We start from the raw sequence: 12,398 nt of genomic DNA, 5'->3' as shown, positions 1-12,398 counted from the left end.
ACTTAGAACATGCTTAAATGATCACTCTGATATCATGGATGGTCAGTCCTTGCATCCATAGTTATGGGGGTGTCAAGTGCTAGTTAAAATACATTTGGGGGGGGTTGAGGTGCCCCTTTAAGTGTTATGAATCTGTATGGCTAGAAGACATTACAATAGTGTCTTGCGAGGGGTCAAAGTAGAGCATTTATTTAGAAAAAAGATTTATTGAAGATTCTAGGGGACAAAATTACAGTTCATGTCCCTTGAGCATAACTACAGACCAACAAAAGGAAACCCTTGACACAAGCCAGGGAGGGGTACATTAAGAGAGGAATAGATGGGGGGGGAATGATCTATGTCTCATTGAGGATGTCTGCAATCTTGGGGAAGCCAGCAGCATTGAGGGCTGTAACCAGACTCTCAACGGTGGCCTGTGTCCCCTCGCGGTCCTGCCAGGCCACCAGCAGCAGCTTGGCCTGCATGTCCACATCCTCGCTGTCTGTCTCAATCTCCCGGATCTCTGCTGCCTTTATCTCCAGCTGGCCAGCCAGGGTCTTCCACTGGGCACCCAGCTTGGCTGCTATCTCATCCATCTGCTGGTTGGACACCAGCTTGTTCTGCATGCTCGGACCTGGGGGCACACAAAACGAAGGAATTAATCACGTGATGTTTTTGTAAAATCAAAAAGATGTATAACAAAATAGGGATCTGATCCAGACAATATTTTACAACTAACTCATAATATCTAGATGATATAGACTTCAGTCTTATGAAGTTAGAACGCACTGTCGTTGCTCTCCTTGAGTAGGGTGTCACTGTTGTCTTCATCGTCTTCCTCCCCGGTCTTTATCTCCTCAGACGGAAGGTCCTTCTGTGATGGGGCAAAGGGATCAATCAAAAGTGAGGTGGAGACATGGACGCCAAGATGGCCACCTAAGTCGTCATGAAATGTTTGAGTAGCCATGGTTCCAGACAAGACTTCTCACCGGCAGCTCCTTGGCCAGTTTGATGACCATGCTCTCTAGGTAGTCGGCCAGGCTCTTGAACTGCTGGTTGGTAGGCTGGAAGAAGTGAGGACTCCTCCTGGACAGCAGACGCAGGGCTCGCCATCCATAGTTAGAGTTATGAACCACCCTACGTGACACGGAGGGTGGAGGTTAGTTGAAGAATATCGCACCAGAACACTTTTCTCATGGGAGGATCTTTCTTTACACCATTGGGCAATCATCAGTTCCAATTCACTTGCATACTTGTATTCATTTTCCACCATGTTGGCTGGGTCTGCCTGTTCAATGGCCTCTTCAAAGAAATCCTCCAGAGAAGGCATAAACTCCCTGTGGACAAGACATTTACATTATGTAGGGTCAACAAACAGTTCACTGAAAGAAATTATTTTTGAACTGGGTGAACAACAAGCAAAACACAAAAACCTTCCATGTAGGTATGTGATCTCTGTAAATTTGACCAGCTGCACAGTGACGTATGATCACTCACCTGCTCTCGGACTGACAAGCCGCCATATTGTCGTGGTTCAGATTCCAAAGTCTCGTGAGTTCATCACTGCAAGAAAATAAACATGTGTTTTGGCAAAGCCAAGTGGTAGAGAAGCTGAGCTGTGTCACTCGTTACACTTTTCATTAAGACTCCAATGTGAGGGCTAGACATTGTAAATCATCCTACTGGGCATATAAACCATCCTAAACCAACTATGGTTTTGGAGAACACATGACTAGTCTGTCCTAGTTATCACTGCCATACAGAGGACAGGTTAGAATTGCTACTTACTTCCCCATGAAGACCTTCCTGTCAGGGCCTTTACCCAGGAAATCTTCTGGAGCTTGTCTTTTCCTCGTGGGTCTCTTGGGCTTGTCATCTACTGGTCTGAGGGGGGGGGGGGGGGGAATACATTTGTATCGTTCATGAGATTAACGTTGTATATATATATTCCTCATTTGAATATATGATATGAGTTTTCAATTTATACTTTGTCTTGACAATGAATATTTTTATAAATATAGGATCATGAGTTTGTTGAATTCTGATTCCATACCTGTCCTTCACAAAGCTTGGGCATCCCTCATTTTTCCACGAGTTCCAGTTCTCCTCTGTGTTTAAGACATGCTGTCAAAATATAAGAGAGGACTTTAAAACTTTCATTGTCATCAATAACCCTTTACCGGTCTCACCTTGACTTGTCAAACAGTTGGCTACATGTTGTGATGTTACTCAGAAAACGTTTGAACTAGCAGGAATTACAAAGATGTCCCGGAATACCAGAATATTCAGACTAGTCTTACCTCAACCATGGTGGCAAACTTGTCTCCATCAGGTGGGATCTCTTTGAGAAGCTACATGGAAACAAGTTAGACAGGATAGTACAACATCCCCAACAATGTGCCGTGCCATCTACGGACTAGAGAGAAAAAAACACAGACCTGGTACACCAGTTTGGTGGTCTCCTCCATCCACAAACACTGGTCATCATTTAGGATACAACTGGAGCTGTAGCAACAGGCAAATAGTTAGGCAAAACAGCAGTCAAAGAGTATTATGGATTTTACTATGACGTCTTCTGCTAGACAAACTACATTGCATTCAACCTGCCATAGGGTATGATGGAGTGGCACAGGGTCATCTTTTTGGGCCATCTCACCTTTTGAACTTGACCTGTCCCTTGAGGTACTGGAACAGGACAAGGTACTGCAGGAGGATGTGTCGTCTGAAGTTACTGTCACTGAGCTGCAGGTCCATTAGCTAGATGGTCAAAAAGAGACAGCGTATGAGGGGATCTGTTTAAACAAGTCGAGGCACAGAATTGCTGACCTCAAATCACATAATAATGACGTATTTGGGACGCAAGGTGATTTGTAGACCAAGTGACTCTGCACTCTCACTGCAATGTAGTCCATCTCAAACACCCATGCATAGATCTATTCTATTTATTGATTATGAGGGTGAGATATGCAACCTTCTCGCTGGTGAGGAACTTGGCGAAGTAGACGTGGTCTCCTCCCGCTGTCCTCAGCTCCTCCAACTTCCTCTTAGAAGCCTGCATGTCGTCCAGCTTGAAGCTCTTAAACACCGCCAACGTCTCATCTGAATACTACAGACAACATACAGAACATTTCCATGAACTCAAACATATTTTCACGGTCTTCTCGAAAGGAACAAACATGGTCAGTGAGTTTTGAACAAGAAACATTTTAAAGCAGTGTCATACTTTTAGTAGATGTCAGATAAAAAAATTGCCTAAAATTGTTTTAGAAGGTTAGATGGCAGAAGAGTCACCTTGAGGAAAGTAATCCAGGAGAACTTTTCGTAACACTGAACAGGGTTTCTAAAGTAGTCCTGCAGGGTCCAGAACTTCCTGTATAGGTTGTAGTCGATGGGGATGGAACTACGAACAAAGGGAGCAATGTCATAGGTGGAAACTTGTTTAACTTCTTATGGCTGGGAGCAGTATTGAGTAGCTTGGATGAATAAGGTGCCCAGAGTAAACTGCCTGCTACTCAGGCCCAGAAGCTAAGATATGCATATAATTAGTAGATTTGGATAGAAAACACTCTGAAGTCTCTAAAACTGTTTGAATGATGTCTGAGTATAACATAACTCATATGGCAGGCAAAAACCCAAGGGAAAAAATCCAACCAGGAAGTGGGAAATCTGAGGTTTGTAGGTTTTCAAGTCTTTGCCTGTCCAATATACAGTGTCTATGGGGTCATATTGCACTTCCTAAGGCTTCCACTAGATGTCAACAGTCTTTAGAACCTTGTTTCAGGCTTCCACTGTGAAGGGGGAGAGAATAAGAGCTGATTGACTAAGAGGTCTGGCAGAATGCCATGAGCTCAGTCAGGCGCACGCCCGTGAGAGGTAGCTGCGTTCCTTTTCATTTCTAAAGACAAAGGAATTGTCCGGTTGAAAATTTATTGAAGATTTATGATAAAAACATCCTAAAGATTGATTCTATACATCGTTTGACATGTTTCTACGAACTGTAATGGAACTTTTTGACTTTGTCTGGCTTGCGCTTCGTGAATTTGTGAACTAAACAGCGAACAAAAAGGACATAAATGATGGACTTTATCGAACAAAACAGACATTTATTGTGGAACTGGAATTCCTGGGAGTGCATTTTGATGAAGATCATCAAAGGTAAGTGAATGTTTATAATGCTATTTCTGACTTCTGTTGACTCCACAACATGGCGGGTATCTGTATGGCTTGATTTGGTCTCTGAGCGCTGTACTCAGATTATTGCATGGTGTGCTTTTTCCGTAAAGCTTTTTTGAAATCTGACGCAGCGGTTGCATTAAGGAGAAGTTTATCTATAATTCCATGCATAACACTTGTATCTTTTATCAATGTTTATTATGAGTATTTCTGTAAAATGATGTGGATCTCTGCAAAATCATCAGATGTTTTGGAAGCAAAACATTACTGAATATAACGCGCCAATGTAAACTGAGATTTTTGGATATAAACATGAACTTTATCGAACAAAACATACATGTATTGTGGAACATGAAGTCCTATGAGTGTCATCTAAAGAAGATCATCAAAGGTTAGTGATTAATTTTCTCTCTATTTCTGCTTTTTGTGACTCCTCTCTTTGGCTGGAAAAATGGCTGTGTTTTTCTGTGACTAGGTGCTGACCTAACATAACCGCATGGTATGCTTTCGTCGTAAAGCCTTTTTGAAATCGGACACTGTGGTGGGATTAACAACAAGTTTATCTTTAAAATGGTGTATAATACTTGTATGTTTGAGGAATTTTAATTATGAGATTTGTTGTTTGAATTTGGCGCCCTGCACTTTCACTGGCTGTTGTCATATCGATCCCGTTAACGGGATTTCAGCCGTAAGAAGTTTTAAGCAAGCTGCAAAAAAAGATGTTCAACAAAACTTGCCGGCATAGGGCTCTGTGTAATAGCTATGTTCATGAAGAACCACTGATGATTCCAAGCATTGTGATAGATAGAACAAGGACTCATGTTACTAACCAAGGTGCAGGTGCACCAGGTTCCTCATCTCCCATCTCCCCCTCCTCCACCTCCATCCCATCCTCTTTTTCCTCTGTGGGCTGTAGAATACAACACAGAGTTAGTGTTGAGGGTTAATTCTTCATTAAAACACATTCAACAGCACACATACAATATCTATAATATCATTCAACAGCTCACACGCTATACAGTATCTGTAATCCTTAGAACAAGGCCTTACCCTTTGGCCTAGAGTGCTTTCCTGCTCGTTTTTGTTGAACACTGTGATGTTGTCGAGATTAAACTGGCTCTGCAAGTTCAGACCTGAAACACACACAGGAACACATAAAAGAACACAAGGGTGGCCACATGTCCACATCCATGATTAAACGTGAATTATCTTCGTTCCTGTAATGATTTGAGATCCATGTAATCCTCTCACCTGATTTCTCCGACAGGGGGAAGAGACGAGCCAGGAACAGCTGGATCCGCCCACAGAAGACTGTGTTCTGAGACTTGGACAACCTCCTCAAAAGATCTGCAGAGTCAGAAGGTGTTTCATGTTGGAATATCTGCACATATCAAGGTAACAACAACAAACAAACTTTGTGACTTTATCCTCACCATTACACATCCTTAACAGGTAGTTCTTCCCAGCAGTGTAGAAGGAGTTCTGGAAGTGAGAGGAGAAAGTATTATTGGCATTACTTCCTCAATAACCAAAGGAAAGATCTTCTATAAAAGGAAACGATCACCAAGTACAGGAGTTACATTGAACGTACTTTAAGAACGCAGAGAAACACAGACTAAGCTACTCACAGACTTCCAAGTGGAGACATTCTCTTCAACAAAGGAGAAGATCTTATCACACTGATCAAGAGGTAGACAGTCCAGAATATCTCCCAAAAGTAGGAAAGGAGTAGTGGCGGAGCAGATACCTGCATGGACAAGGGACTTTACTACACAATTACATCATTTGCTGTCCGACATGTATATCAATTAAATACTAAGGAGGTAGAACAGAGGTAGATGTAACGGTTCTATGAAGTGAGCCTGCTGCTTACCTTCAGTGACTCCATCAATGCTGAGATAGATGAGAGACAGGAAGTCATCGACGAGTGCTTTCTTTTCCACCTGTAGAAGGAGAGAAAGCGAGAATGTTACTCGACTCCAGCTATAGCTCTCACTAATTATTCGTAAAGCATATTGAGCATAAACATGTACTGGCAGTATACCTATATTAACTGTAGGAACCAAGCAAGATACAAAATGGATAAGGCCAAATCCCAACATTATATTGACACCGTTAATGACAACTTACACCAGCCTCAGAAACAGTGGAACTTTTTTTAAAGGACATTGGCTCAAAAACTCCCCATAAGGTAAAATCCTGTAGTATTGGCCTGGATATTGATGACGTTTTATGTTATGACCAGGCAAAGGTTGCTAATTATTTTACCACCATAGCCTCATCTCTGGTTAAGAAGTTACCCACCTGCTCTGGACACTCTGGCCAGCCTTTCATAAACAACTTTTACCATAGCAAAGGTATCACAAATGATTTGTTTTAGCTTTGCATGGTAACAGAGGACAACGTTTCCAATTGACTACACGTAATGAGCACAAACAAATGAACTGGGCTGGATAACCTTCCTGCAAGATTCATAAAGGATAGTGCTTGTGTCACTGCTAAAATGATAACACATATTGTAAACCTTTCTATTAGTAGTGGTACATTTCCCATGGATCTCAAAACAGCCCGGGTGGTTCCACTCCACAAGAAGAGCATTTGAACAAATGTAGGAAACTACAGGCCTGTGTCTATCCTCAGCACCTTATCCAAAGTTGTTGAGAGATTAGTTTTTAAACAACTTGAGGGATACCTTCTTGAGCAAAAACTTTCATGAACTACAATCTGGCTTTAGAACAGCTCATTCCACTGATACTTGCCTTATCCACCTTTTTGACCACATTAAGCAGGAAAGTGAGAAGGGGAACTATACAGGTACGGTCATGTTAGACTAACAGAAAGCTTTTGACACTGTGGACCATGATTTTCTCCTGCTGAAACTGAAATGCATGGGTCTACATTATGTAGCAGTGAATTAGTTTAGGTCTTATCTGACCAACAGAACACAAGTATGTAATGTTGGTGATGTTCTGTCAGAGGCCAAAGAAATATCCTGTGGAGTACCGCAGGGATCAATTTTAGGGCCTCTCTTATATATGTTAATGATATGCCAGATACAGTAAAGTGCAAACTCTTGCTTTATGCTGATGATTCAGCCATACGGGTATCAGGGAAGGTTATAAACTCAGAAACAACAAAAAAAGTCCCTTTTTCAGGACCCTGTCTTTCAAAGACAATTCGTAAAAATCCAAATAACTTCACAGATCTTCATTGTAAAGGGTTTAAACACCGTTTCCCACACTTGTTCAATCAACCATAAACAATTAATGAACATGCACCTGTGGAACGGTCGTTAAGACACTATCAGCTTACAGACGGTAGGCAATTAAGGTCACAGTTATGAAAACTTAGGACACTAAAGAGGCCTTTCTACTGACTCTGAAAAACACAAAAAGAAAGATGCCCAGGATCCCTGCTTATCTGCGTGAACGTGCCTTAGGCATGCTGCAAGGAGGCATGAAGACTGCAGATGTGGCCAGGGCAATAAATTGCAATGTCCGTACTGTGAGACGCATAAGACAGTGCTACAGGGAGACAGGACGGACAGCTGATCGTCCTCGCAGTGGCAGACCACGTGTAACACTTGCACAGGATCGGTACATCCGAACATCACACCTACGGGACAGGTACAGGATGCCAACAACAACTGCCCGAGTTACACCAGGAACGCACAATCCCTCCATCAGTGCTCAGACTGTCCGCAATAGGCTGAGAGAGGCTGGACTGAGTGCTTGTAGGCCTGTTGTAAGGCAGGTCCTCACCAGGCATCACCGGCAACAACGTCGCCTATGGGCACAAACCCACCGTCGCTGGACCAGACAGGACTGGCAAAAAGTGCTCCTCACTGACGATTCGCGGCTTTGTCTCACCAGGGGTGAGGGTCGGATTCGCATTTATCATTGAAGGAATGAGCATTATACCGAGGCCTGTACTCTGGAGCGGGATTGATTTGGAGGTGGAGGGTCCGTCATAGTCTGGGGCGGTGTGTCACCGCATCATCAGACCGAGCTTGTCATCGCAGGCAATCTCAACACTGTGCGTTACAGGGAAGACATCCTCCTCCCTCATGTGGTACCCTTCCTGCAGGCTCATCCTGACATGATCCTCCAGCATGGCAATGCCACCAGCCATACTGCTCGTTCTGTGCGTGATTTCCTGCAAGAATGTCAGTGTTCTGCCATGGCCAGCGAAGATCCCGGATCTAAATCCCATTGAGCACGTCTGGGACCTGTTGGATCGGAGGGTGAGGACTAGGGCCATTCCCCCCAGAAATGTCCAGGAACTTGCAGGTGCCTTGGTGGAAGAGTGGGGTAACATCTCACAGCAAGAACTGGCAAATCTGGTGCAGTCCATGAGGAGGAGATGCACTGCAGTACTTAATGTAGCTGGTACCGACTGTTACTTTTGACCCCCCTTTTGTTCAGGGACACATTATTCCATTTCTGTTAGTCACATGTCTGTGGAACTTGTTCAGTTTCTGTCTCAGTTGTTGAATCTTGTTATGGTCATACAAATATTTACACATGTTAAGTTTGCTGAAAATAAACACAGTTGACAGTGAGAGGACGTTTCTTTTTTTGTTTAGTTTACATAGAGGAGACCCTGAGTAAGGAATTCCATTTCATTAGAGATTGGTTGCCTGACAACGAATTGTCACTACATTAGATTTCCTAGGGCTGACATGGTAACGGTAAACTGCGCAGGCAAGGAGATTGAATCTAAAACAAGTGCATCTTGGTGTCCCTAGATCAATCCCTTTCTGGAGACCTGATTGCTGCTAAAATTCTTTCTAAAATAGCAAACATATTGACATTTTTATATCGTAACACTAGATATTTTAACATTAAAGTTAAGAAACTGCTTGTCTCAACCTTTATTCTGTGTCATTTTGATTATGCCTTCTCTGCTTGGTATAGTGGGCTTTCAAAAAAGCTGAAAAAGAGAATGCAGGTCATGCAAAATAATGTTATCAGGTATATGCTGAATGTCTCCCCTAGGACCCACATAGGGATACAGGAGTTCTGGGAGATGGGCTTGTTGCCTTTGGAGTCCAGAGTGGACCAATTTAAACTTAATATGTTTGACACCTTAAAATGATCGCGCCCCAGGTTATATGAAAAACCACACTGATATGGTATATAACCAACAGTTACAATACCAGATCTAGTGTTATGTCTTGTAAAATCCCAATAGTAAACAGTACTGCGAGGAGCATGTTTTTCCATACAGGCATTTGTCTCTGGAATAGCTTTCCCTTCGAGATCAAGCAAACAAAAAGTAAAAAAATAGCTTTAAAAAGCAACATTTTTCATTTGGACAAGGTTGTTTAAGTAAGAGAAATCACTCCACTGCCCCTTGTGCCCCTACTGCTGGTCAGGTGTATTTATTTGAAGGATCGTTATGATGTTCAATTAATAGATTGTTTTAATGTGAAATTAATATGGTTTATTTTCAAGGTTAGGGAGAAGTGCAGTGAATAGTGCCACTTTTTTGGATGTCTATATAAATGAATGTATTTATGGTTGTTTGTAATTTTGTCTCCTCTTTTAAATCATTATGTGTTATTGATTTCATCATCGAGGACCACTTTGGAAGCAAGCGTTTTAATTAATACTTTCAAGTGATATCCTCTGGGTCCACATTGTGCATTTTGTTGTATATGTCTGTTGCCCAAAATGTATTCAATTAAATTCAATATACTATAGATAAAATACACTTTCAACTTACAATCTGCTCCTCCAGGACCTGCCTTAGAGCTTGGTCAAGGGTGGTCTTCTTCTCTGTCTCACTGTGGAGAGACAAGCAGGCAGGCACGGTCATGAGGTGGGCAGAAGGGGCATAGCCTAGAGATCATTTAATTAATATAGTCCGTTAGCTAGCTAACGTTTGTATTTACTTAACGTACTTTCCAGTGATCTGGTTGAATGCGTTTATCAAAGGTTTGCTGGTTTTGTTGTCCAACGCACTTCTGGTTGCGGCCTAGGTGAGAAATAGAACAATCAACAAAGAATACTAGTTTAGTATTCTTTGAGACTACACATAATCTGCCAACGTTATCTAGCTAGCTAGCAAGCAAGCTAGACAGTTAGCTAACGCGTGGCTAACGTAATGAATCATGCTTGGCTTGCAAAGTTATTGTAAGCGTTTCTAAAAATATGTGATAAACAATTTCATTTAAGCATAGAAGAGATTCTGAAATACACCATATTGAAGACAAGTTCTTACAGTAAATGTATCTTTTGCATCGTTGAAGTTGAATAAGATCGGAGGAGACATAGCTATTTCCTCACAATAAGCGTGACCCCGACGGAAGTTTTAGATCCGGTTCAAATGGGGTGCATTCAGGATGGCAACATTGAAACGCAGGGTTCAAAAAGTAATGTTACATTTATGTAACATAAATACAATTTACTTCTTGAGTCTTCTGCTCCACCGGTTTTTAGATTTTGTGACGTATGCTTGTCAAAGTTTACTAGGAAGATCATCATAAACACAGGTATAAATTGAAAACCATCGTCAACTCACTGTTAAAAACGAGGCATAGGCATTGTAAAATCCAATCCATTGCTGGCCTTTGTGCAAAAACGTTGTTTTATAACCAGTTCAACAGGGATGATTTATCGTGTATTCCCTGGATGTTAATTGTAATTAATAGCCTACTTATTGATGGATGTGTAGTTTTACATGAGGCCAGATGATGGCACTATACACCTTGGTTCTAAAATTGAACAACCATTACATGCCGTGCTCTCAGTGAGTGCAGTCTCATTGTCTGAATGAGTGCATGTTCTGCCCTCTGTCAGGCTGTAATCTATGACAGGATGACCTCAAATTATTTGAATTCAACCCTAGGAACATTGTCCCCATCTCCCAGTCCTCAGACCGCACATTTCCTGATATTTTAGAGAATCTCAAGTCTTTTGAAAGCTTTTACTCCCCTGTACTGGCCCTGCCATTGTGTGAAGAAAAAGCTAACCCCGTAATAATCTGTCCAATGGTCAAGCCAAGCTGACGTGCGATGTTAGATACTCTGAGGCCTGTTCCCATGCCTCCAAAAGGATGTTGACAGAAACCAAATAGATAAGGAGAATTTGTACATTGCATTGCCACACTGGACTACTGGTTGGTGTGTAGCCTGTAAAGTGTTTGTTTGAATGTGTGTGCGTGCTAATGTGTGTCTCTCAGATGAATTATGTGTTCTCTGAAGTAAAGACAACTGTTTCTGTGTGCAACTTTTAGTCAGCTCCGGTATGCAGTTGGCAGGGCCTTCTGGAGAGAATGGGCTAAGTGGACATTAACATTAATCAGCTGTTATAAAAGTAACACTTCAGTGGAATTTCTAGCTTCTTTTTACCACCATCTTCAGTGTTGTGTTTTTGCAAGGTTTCTTGTCGTTTCAAAACGAGCCAGTGCTTTTGTCAGATTGATTCTCTCTATGTTATGTACTTAGGTTCAGTGACATGAGTCAATGCTATGATTTCATTGTCGTATAATATTTGTTTTAGAAATAATGTAATTGGAAGCATGGTCCAGGTATGACATAACATGGTCCAGGTATGACCTGAGAGGCTGAAAATATGAGTCCCAACTACAAAAGACTATTCCTTTTTTTCTGAAAGTAAGAAAAGCTATTCAAGAAGTGACTCCATTTTTCTGGATTCAAAAATTCATGATATAGAGACATCGAATCATTCTCTGTTTAATTACACCAATAGAAAATACACTTAGCGACAGAGTTTTGAGAATGAACAGAGCACATTTTCTGGAACCAAAACGTATTAAATACAGAAACTAAACATTTTAAACCTTTACCATTACAAATGTAGACAGAGGACAGAGAAAAGCCAACCCCCGATATAATTTGGGATGCCTTTAATGCGATATATAACTTTTGAAGAGAGCCAACAACTACAGGTTTAACTCAGATAAAGCATATTACTTAATGGAAAATAAACCTGGTAAATATCTCGCAGCTCTCACAAAATGAATACATGCTAAACCAATTATAATTTTTAAAGATAAAGATACAAAAGCGGTAAGTAAAAACAAAGCGATTAATGACAACTTGAAAATCTTCTATGAAAATTGATATCAATCAAATTTTAACAGTTGGATGGTTCCTATAGCCTTCTTACTCAACAACTCTGAAGCAATTATCAGCAGACAAAAAATAATCACACAAAAAAGAGATCACCTAAGAATAAATATTAGATACTGTTAAAAACATTTACACAGAGAAAAGCAAC

General features: G+C 41.4%; 1 protein-coding gene across 1 annotated transcript; it reads right to left on the bottom strand.

Annotated features, from left to right (window-relative positions):
• Positions 1-167: 167 nt before the first annotated feature.
• thoc1 (THO complex 1) lies at positions 168-10,487 on the bottom strand. The gene is made up of 21 exons (XM_055883611.1): positions 10,378-10,487; positions 10,058-10,131; positions 9,880-9,940; positions 6,026-6,095; positions 5,781-5,899; positions 5,586-5,634; positions 5,404-5,499; positions 5,203-5,285; positions 4,983-5,062; positions 3,271-3,379; positions 2,951-3,085; positions 2,636-2,736; positions 2,418-2,484; positions 2,280-2,330; positions 2,033-2,103; positions 1,768-1,863; positions 1,477-1,542; positions 1,233-1,316; positions 969-1,116; positions 769-853; positions 168-613 (listed from the first exon to the last, which is right to left on the bottom strand). Exons 1-21 carry the CDS (start codon positions 10,426-10,428, stop codon positions 336-338), a joined length of 1,974 nt encoding a protein of 657 aa, XP_055739586.1. The 5' UTR covers positions 10,429-10,487; the 3' UTR covers positions 168-335.
• Between the last annotated feature and the right edge of the window lie 1,911 nt (positions 10,488-12,398).

This window comes from Salvelinus fontinalis, chromosome 26 (assembly GCF_029448725.1).
Source record: "Salvelinus fontinalis isolate EN_2023a chromosome 26, ASM2944872v1, whole genome shotgun sequence".
NCBI lineage: Eukaryota > Metazoa > Chordata > Actinopteri > Salmoniformes > Salmonidae > Salvelinus > Salvelinus fontinalis.
The sequence above is the reverse complement of the archived record's forward strand: the minus strand, read 5'-3'. Positions and strand labels throughout refer to the sequence as shown.